A 21,536-nucleotide genomic window follows, 5' to 3' on the forward strand; every position below is an offset into this window, starting at 1 on the left:
AGAAAACAAATTTGCATCCTGTGAAGTAAAAATAAGTCACTGTATGTGTTCTTAACTACTTCATATTGTAGATGATTGTTTGACTCTATTATTCAACTAAAAACAAGTTAGAAAAAAGAGTTTTTGACAGCTTTTCAGAAAACTGGACCTCTGTTGCCACACGGTTGAGTCAGATAATGGCAGCGCAAAATACGAGAGCTCTCCTCCCGAGAAGCCGCCAAGTGTAAACATCCGCCTGCCCAAAGAATGTCGACTTGCTGTGAGCCCCGCCGAGTGTGTGTGCTAACGATGATTGCTTAGCAATATTTAAATAATCTTGTCCGCTGCAGCAATCAGCATTAGTGCCAGCGCAGTAAGCTGCTAAGATAGAGATGAATGGTGCGATGATGTTATCTCAGCAGCCGAGTACTCATCTTTCGTCAACGGTTGCCTAGATTGTTTACAAGTGTGTTATCGAGCTGCGGCAAGAATGGCTCACTGGCGGCAGTCGTATTTCTGGTCTGTAATGCTAAAAGTAGGCGGGTGGGTAATACAAAAATAGCAGTACCATCGAAGCGAATAATTGAAATTTTGTAGAAAAGTTTACAGCTTTTGCACGCATTACTGACCCATGTCTCTATGATATTTCATGGCACATGGATAAATTGTGTGTAGAATGGCAGAACGGTCGCCATGTTAGGATGTGACGGTCGCTATATACTGCTAATCTTATAGACATACGATCAGGATCGTCGTTAGGGCGCAAAGCAGAGTTGGTAGCAAGACATTTTTTAAAGAATTGATCACTATTTTAAGTTTCTTAAAATTCTTTTTTGAGTAAAATTGTCTCTAAAGTCGCATCACGGGAAAGGCTGTGTGCGTATAAGGATCGTTTTTGCGTGAATTTCGAAAATGAAACCACTCCCCCTCCGTATAGAAATCCAGGCTACGCCCATGCTATAATGCGAATAAATTTGTAATACCTACAATTTACTAAACTTTTATGATGTTCACATCAAATGACTATTCAAAGTGACTAATTTCTATTATCTTCATTCTCCTTCCCCTCCCCACAGCAATACCTGGACTCACTATGCGTAACGGAAGCCGAAGACTCCAGCTACGACAGCGATTGCGACGGCGATGACCTCTCACACGAGCAGGTGTCCCGAACGACCAGTGACACCCTTGGTCAGGAATTCGCCGAATACGTCAGTCATGGGGGAGACTCCTCCCATCAGCAACAACAGTTGGACCGCTCACCGGGCTATACGCAACGGGTAGAATTCGCCCTCAAATTGGGCTACACGGAACGGCTCGTCCAGGCTGCTCTTCAGCGACTTGGTCCCAATCCGGCCCAGAATGAGTTGCTGGCGGAGTTGATCAAGCTGGGTTCACAACCTGGGGCCAAGGGAGCTGGGGAGTTCAGTGTAGATGGTGGTCTCAGCGATCCGTTGATGGCCGCTTCGTCCGAGTACGGAGCGGCCGTACCCATCGGAACGGGGAGCGGGTTAGTGGGGATGCTGGGCGGAAGCGTCAGTAGTGGTAGTGCCAGTGGTGGTGGAGGTGGTATCAGTGCCAGTGAAGAATCTCTTCGTCCAATAGTGATAGATGGTAGCAACGTGGCCATGAGTCACGGCAACAAGGAAGTGTTCTCGTGCCGGGGTATCCGGCTGTGTGTGGACTGGTTTAAGAATCGGGGGCACAAAGATATTACGGTGTTTGTGCCAAAGTGGCGAAAGGAAAGTGCCAGACCGGACAATCCGGTCAAAGACGGTGAAATACTGAACGAGCTGGAGAAGGAGCGGATGCTGGTGTTTACCCCTTCGCGTTTGGTTGGTGGCAAACGGATGGTGTGCTACGACGATAGGTATATTCTAAAGGTGAGTAACGATCTCGCTTTACAGCGATTAGTCAGTCATTGCAATGGGTTGCGGTTTCGGATTTGTTGATTCATGCTGGGGAGGAGTGTGATTGCGTGTTGGTTTATTTACGACATAATATAGGAAGATTTAAAAGCGGCGTGATTGGATGATGAAATACCGATGTATTGTGACATTTGTTCATTCATTACTTCGAGTGACTTGTCTACACTGATCTAATTTCGCTTTTCTAGTATAAGAAAGCTTGCATAATTCCTTCAGTTTTTGATTTGGAACAGCTTTCTTCATGTCAATAAGTGAAACGAAAGTTTTATTGCACTATCTTTTTCTTCCTTCTGTAGAACCAGAACTTAAAATAGACAACAGGGCAATAATTTGTAAGTTTTTCAAAAATTGTATCTCAGAAAAATTTATAAAAAAAACATACATTCTGCTTTACACTACTTATTCTATTCTTAGTCAGATTCTCTGTGTTCATCCAAACTTTATAACGATAACGATCTATATATATATATAACGATCCCTCTATGCATGCGCATACCACCAACTTGTACTTAGTTGTATCGAATCCTTGAAGTTTTTCAGTGTTGTACAATACACAGTTAGTGTCTATATAAGACTTGTTTTGTCATAAAAATAGATTGAATTCCTGATGGGATTATATTCTTTCAAATTTGGGAGCCATTCCTGCCAAAACACATTTATTAAAACGCGCAGCTATACAGCAAGACCAAGCTGAAGTTTGTGGATCCCACGTATTAATGCAAAAATGATCAATTGGCAAAGAAAGCTCTCAGTTAATAATCGTAGAAGTGCTCATTAGAACACTAACTTGAGAAGCAGACTTTGTACCAATTAGGACGTAACGATGAATGAAGAAAAAGAAGAAAATGTGTTCCCAATATTCTGAGTTATGAAACAGTAATAGTCCAGTCAGTAAGGTCAAGAGAAATTTATGTTAGATAAATTTCTCCAAGGATTACCTTCAATGTACTCAATATATTCATTGAACTATAATCTTCCTTGTAAATCTCATTTTTCACAAAAATATTGTATAACATGTATATCATTAAATGAAATAAATGCTTACAAAATTATCGTCATTTGTTTGCTGCCGAATAAAACAACACAAGAACATCTTAAGAAAAACTCACCACTTTGAATGGTCCTACTCTCCGCTACAATCCCAATTTGTCACAAAAGCTATGCACCGATCACTTATGCACTATTAAACTATTGATTTGTCTATAAAGCACTCGAAAATACTAAATTTTAATGCTTCAAATCACAAATTAAAATTATTGCACTTTGTTCCCTAGGCAATCAGTTTTTATAACTGGAGTAGATTGCCAGAAAACCATATTCAATTGCGGTATATTTTTTATTCACAATTTAAATTCATAGAAAAAATCGAACACAACCAATTAATTTATTAGAATTAGGCAACAAAGCATGCATTGGTAATAATTGAGCCTTGCAATACTTTCCTTAGATTGTAGCGCATAAACTTCCCGATTTTAGCACCCTTTTTGACCCGATTTTGTCCATCCCCGATTTTAGCATGCTTTTTTCCCGATTTTGTCAGCCTAAAATTCATATTTATTTTAATCAGAGTAAACACGTCTATATTGGGTAATATTAGGTGCATAAAGTTATTCGCACATGCTGAAAGATCGATTTTGTGCTGATTTATGCTTCATTTTCACAAATTTCATTTTACATTGAGATGCTTCATATTGCAAAGCATCTTCATGTGTCCTTTTGTTTTGTATTTATGAACATTTTGACTGCATTTTGCTATCGAAAATTCCCTAAGGCTTTAACAAGCATTATACGGCACTGTACAAAACTTTGCAGGTGCTTCAAAAAAGTAACACTAGGACAATTGCTTTAAAGATTACTCAAGATATTTCTCTAGTGATTTCTTCAGAATTTTCTCCGAGAATTCCTCCACGGAAACTTCAAAGATATTCCCCAAGTAGTCCTCTCAAGATTCTCCCAGGAATTATTCCGAACATATCTATTCTGGAGAATCCTCCAGAGAGTTCTGTTGGGATTTGTCCAAGAATTATTCCAGGGATCTACAAATTCCACAAACAAATTTTCTACAGTGATTCTTTGTGGGATACCTCCAAGGATTCTCCAGGAACTCCAGGGATTTCTCTAGTAAAATCTCTACAGCGATTCCTGGAGAGATTTCTTCAGGGATTTCAAACAGAATTGCTTCAGAAAAATATCTAGAAATTTCTTCTAGGGATGAACTGGTAGATAACCAACTGCATATTTTAATGAAATATGCTTTTCGTCTACGCATTCTTTATTATAAAAAAGCCGTTGAAAAAAGGCTGCATAGCCAAAAAGCCAAAAATATTTGATGCTCCAGGGATTTTTTTAGGAATTTCTCAGGAATCCCTCGATAGGCTCCTGCAGAAATTTCTCCAGGGATTCTTCCAGGATTTTACCCGGAGATTCCTCACTTTATATTTTTTTCTAGAGTTACAAAGCATTTTGCCGCATCTTCCAAGGACTGCGGGTTCTATTCCCGCTTCAGTCTGGAAAGCTGTTCGTCAGGAACGTGTTTCGACTGTGAAATACTGTGAAATTGGGCGATGCATGCTAGTCCGATGTCTGGTGTGGTGCTTCCTCCAAAGGATAAATCGTCCACGGGAAGCATTTACGTGTTATTTTTCCTTAAAAAAAGGTTTCTCCAGGGATTGCTCCAGGAACCTTATCTAGGGTTTAAAAATACTCTTTGGAAAAAGAGTTCCTTGAGGAATCTATAAACAAATCGTAGATGAAATTCTGGATACATTCTTATTCATTTTGATGAATTCATGGGCGAATCTGCAATGACAAAAATATAACAAATGTTGTAATAAATCTGTTACAAAAAATGTGACCAGTTAAAAACAAAACTATCTTGATAACAAAATCATATCAACTTCTGTTATTTTAACAACTTTTGTTACAATAATAATCTTGTTATGTGATTCTGGTTGGGTCTCTGAAAGCAATTTTGGAGGAATATCAGAAAAAGTCCCTGAAGTAATCTCTGGAAAAGTTCCCTGTTTTCTAATTTGGCCATAACGGAAATGATATTCAAATATAATAATTTTATGTTTGGGAGGTCCAGTGGTAAATGCGCAGCTTTTCAGCTAGACCAAACTAAGGGGCATGGGTTCAAATCCCACCGGTCGAGGATCTTTCCGGGTTGGAAATGTTCTCGATTTCCCAGGCATAAAGTATTTTCTTGCTTGCCAAAAATGTCCAAATGTAAAAGCGTTAATAACTGTGGGAGTGCTCATACGAACACTAAGCTGAGAAGCAGACTCTGTTCCAGTAGGGATGTAACGCCAGGTGTTTGGCATGGTGTCAATTTATATCTGAATGGAAAATCGTGTATTTTGAGCCGTCGCATGATGGAACTTTTTGATGGTCTAAAAATGTCCACATCACACCCTAGCGGAACCAGTTCCAGAATACTCCGAGCAAATCCGGCCAAATCTGAATGTAGGTCCTATTGGTCCTACACCATGAAATTTGAATCTTCGTTATATACATGTGTATGAACTGCTGAATATTCTATACGGCAGTTCCCTCTGAAACAGGTTCCTTGTATCCAGAATGGCCATACTCACAAAAAAAAACAGGGTTCCATTCTAGAGTTCCATATCTTTCATAAAAAGCTAAACAGTGTTGTGAAAAACTCAATTTCTCATAACTCACGCTTGAGATTTTCCATGCGTGAGTTGTCAATCACGCAACTCAGCAGTCAAAAAATCATGGATGAGTTGGCTCATTATTTGACTCATTGTCTCGTATTTCCACAGTTTACTCACACACGGCAATAGGAGTAGTGTTTGATCCGTTGAATCTTTTGCATGCTCCTTTGAGGGCGAGTGACGGAATCCGGATCAATTGTGTCCGGTTCGCGTTTTTCGGGAGAAAAAAAAAACGAAAACAAAGTGTGCGGGTGAAAAAAAGAATCGAAGCGTCAGTAGTGTTTGATCCGTTAAATCTGTTGCATGCTCCTTTGAGGGCGAGCGACGGAATCCGAATCAATTGTGTCCGGTTCGCGTTTTTCGGGAGAAAAAAAACGAAAACAAAGTGTGCGGGTGAAAAAAAGAATCGAAGCGTCAGTAGTGTTTGATCCGTTGAATCTGTTGCATGCTCCTTTGAGGGCGAGCGACGGAATTCGGATCGTGTCCGGTTCGCATAGTAACCGCACTATCGGTATTAATCATCCGTGTTAATTATACGATAACGATAAATTATATCTTTATCGTTTACCAAAACGAATCCTTTCCCATATCCAAACTCCCAGTGTTTTCTTGTGGAAGTGCAGAGGACTCCTCGGCTTTCATGAAGCAAGTAACACGTCAACATTTCCCTCCCATTCCCAAATTGACCTGCATTCGGACGCAGCTGGCGCCGGTATTGTTTGTTATAATAATGAGAGCCCCAGTACTTACACATTGGAGATGCTACTGATCCTGAGTAGCATCTGTTGGTTCCCTGTGTAAGTACAGCTGTTCTTGCAATAACGGAGTAGCAACTGCGGGCGGTCAACCATGCTCAGTTTACTCACACACGGCAATAATTTCTTGTTAGTCTGGTAAAATTATAGTAATCCTTTCTAACGTAAACAACAACATTCGGGTTTCTCGAGTTTTTGACGGGTTTTGCGACTGAATCGTTTTTTACGGTTTGAGTTGATTGAGTGATTTTACATCAAAATCTCAAGCGTTAGATTTGCGAAGCAGATCTCTAATGAGCTTGTTCTCACGGGAGAGCGTATTGATTGAGATTTGAGTGTGAGTCTATCAACAATGAAGCTAAAAGAACAAAAATCAGTTCAAAAATTGATTTTTCTAAAAGGTTACAACTCATTTACCGAATTTTCGATTGGCCAAAAATGAACCCAATGCACAAGGAAGGTTTACCGTAAATTCGGGCATCGCATCACACGATTTTTTTTCTTCCAAATGGATTACAATTATCAATGTACCCTTTCGAGTTGTATGTTGTGAAGCTTTTGCGTTACAGCGTGTTTATTTCTATGTGTGGTAGCCGCGTGTGGCAAGCTCGAGTGCGCACAGAAGACTAAGCATTGTGTGATGTACAACTGACGGTCACGCCACCACGCAGGTACATGTATGCATGAGAATGCACGGATAAGGTTCTCGTCACCACATCCCCCTTTCTTTAATCGATATGTTTGACGTTTGCCTTAATGGCAAGTGATTCTGAATATGTCCTTTAACTATCTAATCATGATGAGAAATTTGGCATATTCCTTGTTACTAATAATAATTTAATAGTTATAATCACATATACTATTTGATGGCCTATATGCTGGAATGTGTTAGATTCAACGTATGTATGTTATGAATATAACACTTGCTCATTAGGTCCTTGTTATGTCTAGGTAGAGTTCTGATTTCAGTTCGTTGCGGTCTATCCTCCTCAATACACCATGTTACAAATAGTTTTTTTTTTTTTTTTTGACTTGTGCGTTTAGTAACAACTGCAAATTGCTGACTTTAAGCTATTAAAACAAACCAATTTCCGCATGATTTGATTAGTTCTATTCGTGTGTAATTTATTTAATTGTCGCAAGAGTTCCGCGGCTGTCTTAGACTGTTAAAGAAACTGCTTAGTTTGCCTCTAGACTTGTTTATTTGCCACGTTTGACCATTGACAATAATACTAGATGAACTAAAACGTAATACGTTACTTTCATTTGTTTTTTGAAGAATTCGTCTTTATTTCTATACACATGATGCTGTATCTTGTCATGAATCATATATTGCTTTACACAATTTACTTATTTATGCTATTTCTCAGACCAACTATTTCGATCTACTGCCTTTGAACAGGTTTGATGGCGAGATTTGTTTTTGTTATCACAATTAGTTTTCTTTCAGAAATCTTGCTTTCTTCTTCTTATTTTTTTTAAGGTTGCGTTTATGAAATGTATACATTTATTATCATTTATTCTTATAACAATATTTCTCATCAAATAACAATTGCCTCAATACTATACGGAACTTTAACATACGACTTCTTCATGCATGTCAACCAGTCTTTTTAGATTTGGTTTAACAAAGCTTGCTCATTATCAGCAAAAGTACTCGGAACGATTCCTTGTCATCAAATTGTAAACTCTATTACAATACTTCCTCTGCGATCATACTGCACGTTCAGTGAATTTAATCACAATTTCTAATACGCTGCATGGACGAAACTCTTACAAAATGATTGCAATAATCATGCTCAACTTCATGTAATTTTCTCCTGAGTTGATCTTACCATTATTGCTACGCCAGTTGGTTATTCCATTATTTTTTTTTTCTCGATGATGTTCTTCATTCCTGTACAAAGATATTATAAACAAACAGTTATGTGACATTGTAAAATAGAGATTATGTACAACCATGAACAGCTAATATTTCCATTGATTTCTTTGTAATTCTGCCTTTGTTCTAGTAATTTTCATATGATTGTGAAATTATTGATTCTTGTCAATCAAGAGAAAATCTATGTAAGTATTCATATGATAAATGAGGATGACTTTCTTCAAACTCATCAATAATAATGACAATTAAGGAGTATAATGTTAGAATACTGTCATGTTCTGTCATAGTAAATTAATTTGTTTTCTTTAAAAGTTTTTTTTTTTTGTTAATTTCACAATGATTCGATCCAATCATTACAACTCATCTAACTAAACTAACAAACATTTGAATAGTTGAAACAACCTAATGAAATAGTTGGGTTGTTTAGGGCTCCAGATATGCGCTTCATCCCATATGCATTCCTTCCCAAAAACATTTTTTTATAATAAGAGTTGAATAAAGCACTTTCAAGCATACTTCAGCTGAGAAAACTGTTATTCAGGTTAATCGTTCGTTTTCGTCATTTTTCTTGGATCTCTATTGAATGAACAAATGGTGATAGGTGAACCCTGCGTTGGCTGGTTGATTGAACACACTTATATATTATGTATATGTAGATGATCAAACACCAAGTGACTGGACGTTTCATTTGCCAAGTATCAATGAGTTTATTCTTAGTTCTCTCTTTGTGCAGTTTTTTGTTTTCATGATTTGCTTTCCTCTACGCTAACAGTGAATTCAATCACATCTGCTCTTGTGTTCTTCGAGTGAATCCAATCAGTTGTGTGTAATATTAGTGAATTCAATCACTGTTTCTTCTGTCCATATGCATCTCCTTTATTGCATAACGTTACGAGTGAATTTAATCACAACTTTTCTCACATTTTACAAGTGAATCTAATCACATTACCTTTCTAAGTGAATTTTACAACATTTTGTTCACATCACTACATCGCTTTACTCAATCAGTGAATAGAATCACCACTTGCCTTTCAATTTCCAGTTGATTCTAATCATAATTTCAAACTAGTTGTTTGTTTACGCTCCAAGTGAATTTAATCACAGCTCAACCACAGAGTGGATCTAGATAAGAGTGGCGTCAATGTCAAAATTGGAACAGTGGCAAACTGTCATTTCCCTACAAATTCGCGTTCCAATCGAGCAGGAGACCTGTCAAAACTGGAACATGACGTCACTCTTGTTTACAGGCACTCTACTCAACCATATCTAGTTTCACTTGAGTGCGGATAGTCACATAGTTTTATTGAACAATTATATCACAAGCTACCTTTAACGTACGCCAATCTTTCCGAAAATCTAACCAAACCATATTTTGGTCAATTTTTAAGATCTTGTACGAACGCCAGCCCTTTCTGAGCCTACTGGAAGGTCATCCGTGGCTACACTGCAAAGCCATGGTTGATACAGGTCCGTCCCACTCGGGCTCAGATTTGGTACCACTTCTAGTACTGCATTTGGTCCCTCGATAGTGCAAAAGGTACCCAAGTTTGACAGATCGCAGTACACTTTTCACGGCATTCTAGATTACCTTATGAGCCATAAAATTTTGGGCAACTGCAAGGGACATGGAGGTCTTTAATTTGTCTTTGGTTAATATGTTTGAATTCGATTCTCGTTCGTTCCAGGATCTTCTCGAAAAAGTATTTTTTTTTGACTCTCTGGGTAAAGGCATTGTATCTGCACCACATTTATACGAATAACATCACACCCGCACTACACGATGGATATAATCGTTTTGATTGATGGCTGTCATGGCATAAAACGCTACTTTCTGAGTGCAATAGTACATTTTTGTTTCGTCCTACATACTCGTACAAAGAAACATCTATACACTCGTATTGTACGTCTTATTTTTTCATAATATAAAATATGAACGCATATTGAATCACATTTTGGAGGTGTGAGGCTTTTGAGCGACATCTTATACGTGAAATTTTTAAATGAAAACGCTTAACGCGAATGATGATCTACTTATACGTACATTCTGTTTGCCTGTGGGTACCATCAAAATTATGCATAGCTACTGGAGAACCAACCCAGTGCGTGTCGGAAATTCAGTCAAAGTGATTGAATTTCATACTTAGGCTAAATATCGATAAGTTTATTATGGTGCTACGCGAAGGGCTGTGTCATGTTCTGTATCTGGCAATAATTTCCAATATCCTATACTATTCAATCGTTGCGCTGATTATCTGAACATATAATTTTTTATTCAACGATTACATGAAACTCTGGAATAACTGTGAGCCCATTTAAAACATACTAGAAAATTTTCAGTCTCGCAAAAAAAATATATATCAATTTTTTTTATGTTGATTGATCAATAATATAAACGCATGACTCCGCAACAAGAATCGATCTCACAAAATAGTTGATTTAATCAGAAGTGAATTAAATCACAGTTTTTATTTTCACACAGCATGAACTGCTCTGTTTTCAAACAGATTTTTCCGCTTTAGATTCGTGTTAATTGTTGCCTTTTGAATTCATTAACTTTAGAGCTCATTCAATTGACACCGTGTTGAGTGTATATGTTTACATCTATATGGAATAAATTACACAAAATAAAGCGTTACAAATGAATCACGTTAACATGTTAACATAAAATATGATTTACCGTTAATTCTAGTGGTAAGATGAAGTTTTAATACAGAATAATGGAGTTAGCGTATTGTAACTTGATGAAAATCAATGACCAGTTTATATTTGTCCAGGCTTAATTTTTTTCCTACTTTCAATCTTCATCTCTCTTTACTCTTGTAGTGAATACAAGTAGTTTCCAAAGTGAGCAAAAGCAAAGTGCATTTATCCATTGTAAGATACAAGCAGTGAATTAAATCACAGCGCATCGCCGCCTTTCCTACATTGCTAGTGAATTAAATCACACCAAATCAATGTTAAGCATCTGTCTTCTAGAGACAAAACAAGAGCTACTGTGTACGTGCTGTAGGCTTATGTACAAGAACCACAATGCTTAAAGTGTCTTTCGTGACTGTACATTTGGAGCCTTCTTCTGATGCTCCTCATATGGGTCACTGCACTGTTTTGATTTTGTATGGGATTTTGCAATATTTCTCCAATTCAACGAAAATTGAAAATGCTACAAGATACTTGCATAATTAGGAGAAAATAGTCGAATAGCCTCATTACTAAGCAGTTGTCTTAAAACTTCAATAGGTACCGATTCCGATTTATACATGCGATGAAGCGCCCCGGGTGCACGACACCTATCAAGCTTTTAGAATTTTTGCGAGCCTCTTGCTAGCGCAGCACACTATTATTCCGATGTGCTCAGGAACAGCTTGGTGGGACCATCGTCAGTTCACTTATGTAAGCGTGAGAAAAATATTGCAACTGTGAAATTATGTACCTCTTACTATTCTCTTGACGAACATCCCGCTATCTATATGTGCATAGCACGTTCTCTAAGTAATGTGCAATTTACCAATCAAAATAATTCAGAGTACACAATACTTTCGATAATAAAACTAAATACCTTTTCGTGTTGATCCTCGCCATCTTTAATTATCTTGCACATACTGTACCGGATCCGAGTCGTGCGTGGCCTCTACAAGATAGAACCTTACCGCCACACAATTAAAATAGGAACCGAACTTTCACCAACGACACTTTTCACTTTCAATATTCAATAACAGATCACAATGCATGCGCGCATGTATTGCATGCTTTTTTTTCTTTTACCTGCGAAGCCACACAACACAATGACAATTTGTTTCGCCACGCGCGAGAAAAAATCAAGGTCACCGTCCTACACAGCATTGCCTCGTTGCAACGTCATCTATGTTGAGCTCAATTCTGATTCAAAGTAATGGAAACATTTTTTTTTGTATCACAATTCAATAAAACTAATATTAGACTTTCTTTTCTCATTCCGATTTTTTCTTTTCTTGTTTTTATTCGGTTTCCCAGTTTTCAAACGCTTCACTAATGAATATTACCGAAAAAAAATTCACGTAGTAACTGCTGTTTTATAAACTATAACATTCAATTTACAACAAGCACTTTTCCACAATTACTTTTGCTTTTTTATCCTCGTCGCCACTTGTGGTAGCCGCGTGTGGCAAGCTCGAGTGCGCACAGAAGACTAAGCATTGTGTGATGTACAACTGACGGTCACGCCACCACGCAGGTACATGTATGCATGAGAATGCACGGATAAGGTTCTCGTCACCACACTATGAAAATAATGTAAAATTCCAGAACCTTGCACTGTGTGGCAATGACAAACATCCATAAATTTCAAGTTATAAGCAAGAATTTGAACATGTTATTAACCTGAAAATTTGTGAGGATTCTCAAAATATATCCCCAAACCAGATTTAATCATCGAAATTCGTTCTGCTCATTCGGCTTAAATAATTGAACTTCTGCTAGATATCAAGAAATTCCTTTGGAAATTGCCTACATTTAGGCATTTTCCGTGTTGTTCTTGAAATTTTCGTAAATACTGTATTGCTAAGAATTTAGCAAGCATATTCTGATTCAGAAAACCTACATTCAGTACGTACAGATCACTGGCGATTCCCTAACCTTTAATCTACCTGTTCCACGAATAGAAATTCTTAAATTTGCATGCAATGAGTAGATATTTGTTAGAAACTATTTGTCACTCACACACTCACGAGTAACTGACACTGAAGAAGACTGCAAGTGGTAGTCGAAATACGCGTATGTGTCAACGATAAGCATTTAGGAGCGGAATTAAAGGTACACGATACTCCATCTACTTTTAAATTTCTCTATTGAGATTCTGCTCAGAGGATTCGAACATTAATAAGAGAAATTACACACTCAATCTGTTCGGTAAAAATAACTGGGTTTTGGAACTACCGAAAAAGTCAGTAAACTAAAAAAAAATGTCAGAAATCGAAAAACAGAGATTTTTTACTGAAATTTTGCAGAGAGCTTTCTTTTTATATCATATATCGATAAAAAATAAAACATGGTGAAATTTGCTTTTCAATTACGCGTGGCGACAGTTTTCATTTTACAGACTTTTTCGGTAGTTCCAAAACCTAGTAAAATTTTACCGACCCCAGTAATTTAATCTAAGTGTGTATGTGTTCAATCATTAACTTTTTGATTTATAATCTATATTCAATGAAATAGTCATTTTCAGTCTCGTAGAACAGGCAAAAAGTGAGGTTACGAGTCGCTACTGGTACAGATTTTTCAAAAAGAAATATCGCATTGACAAGTGATCAATTTAACCCCGAAATGGGATCCCTCATTTTTTTTATTTTATAGATGATTTTTGGTGAGGTGCGCCGTCGTACTTGATTCCCTGCATTCAGTTGTTTGACGAAAAAAAAATCATGAATTATGATCAATTTCACCCGGATTTGTGGTATTGTAAATTATCTGGTATGGAATACCTTAGCTTGGTATTCAGCAGCAATTTTCTTCTCCTCGGGTTGAGCTGCACAGCCTATAACTTAACAGTAGACAATGGACAAGCATGCTACAGTGGCACAGCCGAGAAACTCAACGATTTTGATGATGAGCTATTGAGGCGTGAATCAAAATGTTGGTAATTTGATCACAGAATATCCTTTCCAGATTGCTTGGAACAAACCCGTGGGTCAGACGTAATGTAAAATGTATGCCCTAAAATTAATTTATGTCATACAGTGAAGGTGTGTGGAACACTAATTAGTACGACCTTGATTGGTACACTTAGGTGTATTCAGAGATAAGATTTTTTTCTGAGATGGGGCCTTCCTCAGTTCCATGCTAAAGATGTCCAAGTCGATTCCCGGTCGATCCAGGGAAACTTTCGGCTAAAACTACTTAATTTAATATAATAAACTAAGTAAAAGATGGTGTGTCCGTATGTATGAGCGTATATTGTTTGTTAGATGTATCAAAAGATCTGTTAGAAAAAAATATCACTTGTTCTTCAATAAATTTCAAATCTGTTCCTATTTCTCCCTTCTTTCAGCTCGCTGCCGAGAACGACGGTATCGTGGTATCGAACGATAACTATCGTGATCTGGTGCAGGAGAGTTCCGAGTTCAAGAAGGTGGTCGAAGAACGGGTGCTGATGTACTCGTTCGTGAACGATCGCTTCATGCCACCGGACGATCCGCTCGGCCGGTCCGGGCCCACGTTGGACAACTTCCTGCGGGTGCAGCCCCGCAAGGGCGATCCCCCGCCACCCTGCCCGTACGGGAAGAAGTGCACCTATGGGAACAAATGCAAGTTCTACCATCCGGAGCGGGGCAGTATGCCACACAAGTCGGTGACGGAACGGTTGTCGGAGTATGCCGCGCGTCATCTGCAGGCACGGAGTGAAGGCGGAGCGGTAGGGAGTGGCCGAACGGTGGTACAAGGGAAGTCACTCAGTGTACCCTTGTCCAACAGTAGCAGTGAAACTAGTCCAATCAATGATAAACGGAAAGCATTATGTGAGTTTGCGTTATTCGATTCTGATGATAATTACTCAATTACGGACAAACAATAAGTCCTCCTCGGTAAAAGAAGTTGAACTCTCTGATTTGTTTGGTTTTTAAACAGTGGTCTTTTAATTTTGCTGTTTCTGTGAGACGAGAGACGGAATCAAGGTCAATCGTGTCCGGTTCGCGTTGTGTGCGTGCGAAAAGATATTCTTGTTCAGTCGAGGATTACAAGTGGTGAGCTCGTTTTATGCTTATGATAACACATTTTATCGTGGCAACGTTATGTTTATATAATTTTCAAACAAAATTTGGATGGTTCATCATGTTTTATATAATTTCAATATACATACATTTCAAAAAAAAAAAATCTACTGAACAATACAAAAATATGAGAGTTTAACTTTCTTCGCAGAGGTGATCTTGTTGTTTTAGCTGTTACTCTATACTGAATCTAATCTTATGTATTTTCCTCGCAGGTCGCACAAGATCTAACGTTCCTCCAGACACCGGCAGTTCCAGCACGAGTGCCAGCATATATGGGGTGAATCCAGGCGATCAATTGCAGCAACAACAACATCTGCACCTTCAGCAACACCCATTCATGCCAACGCCCAACCGATCCAACTGGGACATTTCGCCTCTCTCGCTGCCTCCGCACAACTTAGTCGATTCGCAAATCTTCCCCAAATCTCATAGTATAGAAAATATATCTAAGGAGACGTACAATCAGCTCCACCATTCGAATAGTTACAGTGCATCACTGTGGAATCGACAGCAGCAGCAACAACAACAGCAGCAAGCACAACAATCCCAGCAGCAACAACAACAACAACCAGTAGATCCATGTGATCGTAGCGTAGTAGATCCTAGTGTTAATCTACACCGTAAGCTGCAGCGCCAGTTGACGCTCAATCCGGCCGGGTGTGACCCTCGAATCTATCAGATGCAGCGCAATGTGGCCGCTATTGGTCAACAGCAGCAGCAACAACAACAGCAAGGACAGCAGCAACTGTCCCCTCACAGACCGTTGGCCCCGTCGTTGAGTGGGGGAGCTCGTCCGAACCCGGCCGCCCAGTGGGATCTGCATCAGGTTAGTTTGGGTTGGGGATTTTTGGATTGCTGATATTATTACGAAAATGTTGAAGATGTGGTATGTCTTTCTTCTAAAATTTTGGGGTAAATATCTGGGAGGATTCTTGGCAAAAATCTAAAAGAATAATGGAAAATTTATAAAACGATTCTTAGAAAAAAAAAATGGAAGCATTCTTCTAAGTATTTTGGAGATCAAGGGCTGACATGGGGTTGTCATTCAGATATGGAATTACGCCACCAGGCGGCGCAAGTGTTTCACTTAGAAAAATGACGTCTTCAGCAAATTTGTTCAGTAAATCTAAGACTTTCATTGTTCGAACTAATTGATCCAAAATTTTGCCATCTGGTGGCGCTAGTGAGCATTAAACATTTACTTTGCAAATATCGCAGGGCGCACATAGTGCATTCCGCTTTAAATATTTTATAATTTTTGCTGTTAGGATTCTTAGCAGCTAGATGAGGGCTGTTAAAGGAGTTCGTTTAAACTTTCTCAAGAACTCTCCCCAAACCTTATCAGATGTCCCTCAATGGTCAAGAACATTCTCAGAAAAGGAGAAAAGGATCACTATCACACTGCTGATAGATTCGAGTAGATTCCTCCAATGGTTTGAGTAGAAGCAGTGCATAATTTCGAATCTCTTTAATGCCGTCAGAAGTTCGTCATGGAACCTTCAAGAAATGTTTTGAGAGTCTGGCCAAAAAGCTGGTGAACTCTGAAAAGAATAAGGCCTAAAACTTGCTTGGAATTTCTTATGGATATCTCTAGGAACGATACTAGTTTCATTTCCAAGTTTGTACTGTGGATAAAAATTTGTTTAAACTCAGTGAGGTAATATTAGGCTTGTTAACTCCTAGCGACAGAATGAGTTGCAACAATTTTATTAGTGAGGCCGATAAAAATTTGACTTTGACTTTTTGTCTCCACCCTCCTTCGGACCAAACTTTGCATTTTGAGGGGGCTGTCCGAAAAATATTTATGAAAATTTAAGGTTTCTAAAACATTTCTCAACAATTCCGACTAGTTTCATTATTAAAAAAAAAAAAAACAAATAATTTTCATTATTCTCCTCTCGACCGCCCGAAGGTCGATGGAAAAAAAAACTCATAAAAATATTCGTTTCGGCCTAATTTTGTAGATAAAAAAAAGAATAAAAAAATGAAGCTTTCAAAATATATGAAATGATAATAATGATATGAACCCTGAATAATATATTATATATACGGATACTGCTAAACAAACAAGGTGAACACATAATGAAAATAAAGAATATAACGACACTTACAACGGATTTGCGGACTGCCTGAGAGGTCGATACGGCCCTCTAGAGGTCCGTGGACCACCGGTTGAGAAACTCTGTTCTAAATGAGCAGGCTCTTGAGATATCTGCAAAACAAAAGTAAAAGCTTCAATTTCAATGCTAAGAACAATTTGCTGAAGACCTCAAGTTTCGAAATTAACTGGGTTTTTAGATATACCGATGGTGGTCTACTCGAACCGTATAAAGTGTGTTCATTATTATGCGAGTACTGCGCACATTTGTCGGTTTTTACCGCATTATAAAGGACCATAATGTAAACAAAAATTGTCGAGTGTTGTTCTTAAAAAGATTCTTGAGGAAAACATTTTGGTTTGGCGTCGATAGATATCTCTGTTACAAAATTAAAACATCTCTGTTGAATTTTTGAAGCTTCAGAATTTTTCAGTAGAACTTCAGAAAGAAAAACGCACATAAAACTTCAGAAAAATCTCTGGTGAGATCTATGAGAATCCCCAGGAGAAATTCGTACAGATACCGCTTCAAGACTTTTTTTTATGTAAACTTCAGAAATTCCTTTAAAAACCTAAAAATGTACGTCTGGAAAATGTTCAAGAAATATAAATATATAAATTCTCTTCAACTTTTTAACGCAAATTCCAGAAAGAATTCCTGGAGAAACTGCTAGTAGTATCATGCCTATAAAGAGGTCAAAAATAAATTCTTGTAATTGTTCTTAAAGAAATTAAAAAAAATGTTTTGACAATTCTCGATGGTATTTCTTGAGGAGCAAAAATCCTTGCCTACAGAAATGCTTGGAGGAGTCCATACAGTCAGTGACATAAGTTAGTAACCAAATGCTGTTTTTCCATTCAAAATGCCCAAGTTTGGGGTGCTGTATCTCACTTCTGGTAGTCCGAATTGGCTGAATTTTGGATGACGAACTACAAATAACTTGAAGTTTTGCCTTTAAGGGAATTATTACATTGCAGTCATTTTACATAGAGACAAAAGAAAGTAACCGAGAGACTTTTTAATTTAATTCGAAATCGGTAAGTTGTGGGTTGTTGAGCTGTTCCACAAAGTTGTTCAATTTCAGAAGTCACACAAATTTGCAGAACACACCAACTTTCCACAACTTACCGTGAACACATACACGTCGAAGGGGATACTTCGATGTCTCGATAGTAATATCCGTTCATCATATTTTAATTAGAAACAAAAGCATGAAACGAGCTCACCAGTTGATATTCCATTCTCGACTGTTCAGCAAGAAGCTGCCTAGCAGAACGTGAATATACAGTCAAACATTCACTCCGGCGAACTCATTTGCTTGGAAATTACCAAGCGAACTGCCTGCAGGAGTTTTTCCAATGGAATCCGCAAAGGTTTACTCCCAATATTTCCAAGAAATCTTACAAGAATTCATTCAGGAGTTTTTCAAGTTTATTTTAGGTTTCACACTAACAAATACTACAGCAATTGTTATAGTTATTCTTCCGACCATTCCTTCCCAAATTTCTTCAGGGATTCCATCCAACGTAAGGGATTTGATTTATCATTTATTTTTAAAGTTTTATCTTAGCAATTTATCTAGAAAATCATCCAATATTTACTTCCTCAGGAGGTCAAGGATGCCTTTCAAAATCCTTGCAGGAGTTTATCAGGATATTTTGCAGAAGTTTTATCTCAGATTATTTTGTATTTTTTTAAGACATTCATGAAAAAAATCTTGGATAAATTAATTGAGTTCATCCTTGTGAAATTCCTAAAGGAATCTCCAGTGTAATTTCTATATGCTCAGAGAAATTCCTGCTTAAAATCTTAAACTCAACTAAACGAAAATTTTTGAATAAATTCTACGAAAATCTTGAAGAGTAGAGGCATTTTTGAAGAAAATAACTGAATTCTTAAAGATGTACTGAATCAAACATTTTGAAAAATCCTTGAGAAAACATTTTTCTTAGAAATTTTAATAAAAACTTTGATCTACTATTAAGTGTTGGAAATTCTTTATGCACTCAGCAGCAACTAACGACAACTTCTCATTTTCCCCCTGCAGAATGTCACCCGCATCGCTTCGGCTCCGGATCCATCTCGACCGTGGCACACGGGACCACCGCCGGCATCGTCCTCTGAACCGCACATAAACCTGTGGCCACCGCCAGCTCAGCAGCAGATTCCCGGCAATGCCGGTTCCGGTGTAATTGGTCCACCCCAGCAGCCGCCACCACAGACATCGCAAGCCGCCGCCGCCGCCCATCAACAGCTGCAGCAGGACCAGAGGCGTCGGCTACACTACCATCTGGCCAGTATCTTCCCGGAGGAACAGGTCCAAACCGTACTGCAGATGTATCCGGACGAAACGAACCCGCAGAAGATCTGCGCCGCCATACTGGCCATGTTCCCGAAGATGTAAACTGCATCCCAGTAAGTCCACGATTCGACCGTTAATATTTGTTACCTCGTTAGGTATTGCGAGACTTAAGAATCCTTATGAACGCCGTAGACGTTTTCGAGGTCGTGTTTTCCCCAAGGGGGGAATGGACACGATCCATTGGATATGAGAATGTTTGGCATTAAAGTGACATAATCATAATTTGAGTCGAGCCCGTTTATATTCTACCTTTGTTATATCAAACAAATTCTATGTCAACCGGATTGATCCCAGCGGAAACGGTTTTAAACCGTTTCCTTTGAACTTTCCTGTTATTGTGCCTTGTTCGAAAAGGGCACGAACAATGTCTGTACTTTAAAAAGAAATACTCAGCCAGTGTTGTCTGAAAAAAAAAAACAGATAAAATCTAAAACAGAACTCTAATAGGTGCCAAAAGAAATCCTCCTAGATCACCTAGAGTATCAAATGACGGATGAAAAGCATCACACTTAATCTGTCGCTTCCAGTCGTTAAGAGAATTCCAATTTTATAGAGAAAAAAATGCAAGCTTATTACTAATCGTCAGCAAATCTAATCTCAAATCTTTAACTCTAGCACACTTTTTCTCTATATAAAAATAGCATTTTTCTTTTTATGAACTATTTACCATTTTATCTAGTTATATAATTCTTAATCCCCTTTTAAAACCCAGATGCACATACTATTATCGACTATTTAATCGTTAATTGTTAGTTATGTTTTTCTTTTTCGTTGACATTATTAGTGAACCGAGCAAATCTTAAGACATCTTTCCTCTCATTTCCGTCTTCGAGGCTTGCTACCGACCTATCAAATTCTACATGTTAATCCTGTGTGTTTGCTTAATGGATTTTATCTACATATATTTAAAACAGAACAATCTAAACTAGAGCGACATTCAAACGAAACGACACAATTAGGTTTTCGAAAATTCTAAAGAAAAAAAGAAACAATCTGCCAGTAGATGGAGCCGGTTACGGGCCAATGGGTAAGGTTACTGTTTATCTTTTCCTCGGCATCATTGGCCAAAGACCCCAACCAACTCCGGAAACAATTCCGTGTAACTTCATATTGAAGCACTTTTGTTGCGTGCAGACTCGTGATAAACATATGTACTACTTACCGATGTACTCTGTACCTCCATACACATATTACTAGTACTACTACTACTAAAAGCTACGATATATGACCGTTTTCCTCCAATATTATGTTCGATGGTTCGGTATTTAGTGTTTTGTGTATGTCCAACAACAGCAATCGTCATTATCAACATCATCAGTATTGTTCTCGTTGTCTTTAGACGACCAACGGGTTTTACGTAACTCGAAAAGCGAGCCTGCGAGTTTTAAACATTCCCACTGAAGCTCGCTTTCATCAGCTTCTTGGGGATCAGTATAGATCTATTTTGTTAGATGGTAGGGAAAAAGAGGCATTTTAACACCGAAATGAACTTATAGCTACATAGACTTACAAGCAGCTCGGACAACTGTTTCTTCCTTTCTTCCGGAAACGATCGTTAACAGCCAAGAGTTATACACAGAAACACATACATAGAATACCTAAGATATGGGAACCTACACTAAACGCTATACCAGTGTTATTAAAACAACCGACAGTACTACAACTACCATTACTTGCTACTAGCATACTTGCTACCATTTTAACCTGGACGATTTGGATTTTTAAACATTAGATAACATAAAAATCCTTACCACTCACACACAACAGTACCACTTAAAGATAAAGCAGAAGAGCGTACTGAAAGATCCAAGAACGATGTGGATTTTTGGAGAGAAAAAAATCTGATAAAGGTTTACATACCAATAGAAGAACAACCACAAACAACCACAAAAGAACCAGATAGCCATCGCATCATCACAGTAATGAAAACTGCAGAAGAAATGAAAAAAAAAGTTAGGCAGATATCTTGTTACAGCAAGCAAACTTAAAACATGCTAAAATATCGATACAATACTTACCTAAACATAAAAAAACAACATCAACAGAGACCATATGAGGAAGAAGGAAAGATGAGTTTAAAAAAAATATACAAGGTACATATTTGAACTTTA

General features: G+C 38.0%; 1 protein-coding gene across 2 annotated transcripts in view; it reads left to right on the forward strand.

Annotated features, from left to right (window-relative positions):
* Positions 1 to 21,536, forward strand: part of LOC5575098 (endoribonuclease rege-1) — a 113,232-nt gene extending 91,696 nt beyond the window's left edge. For both annotated transcript variants that reach the window (XM_021853136.1, XM_021853137.1), the window contains exons 2-5: positions 1,056 to 1,862; positions 14,244 to 14,709; positions 15,177 to 15,790; positions 19,111 to 21,536. In XM_021853136.1, coding sequence (XP_021708828.1) covers positions 1,056 to 1,862; positions 14,244 to 14,709; positions 15,177 to 15,790; positions 19,111 to 19,467 — 2,244 coding nt within the window. In that variant the 3' untranslated portion in view covers positions 19,468 to 21,536. The remainder of the gene's footprint in view (positions 1 to 1,055; positions 1,863 to 14,243; positions 14,710 to 15,176; positions 15,791 to 19,110) is intronic.

Source organism: Aedes aegypti, chromosome 3 (genome assembly GCF_002204515.2).
Source record: "Aedes aegypti strain LVP_AGWG chromosome 3, AaegL5.0 Primary Assembly, whole genome shotgun sequence".
NCBI lineage: Eukaryota > Metazoa > Arthropoda > Insecta > Diptera > Culicidae > Aedes > Aedes aegypti.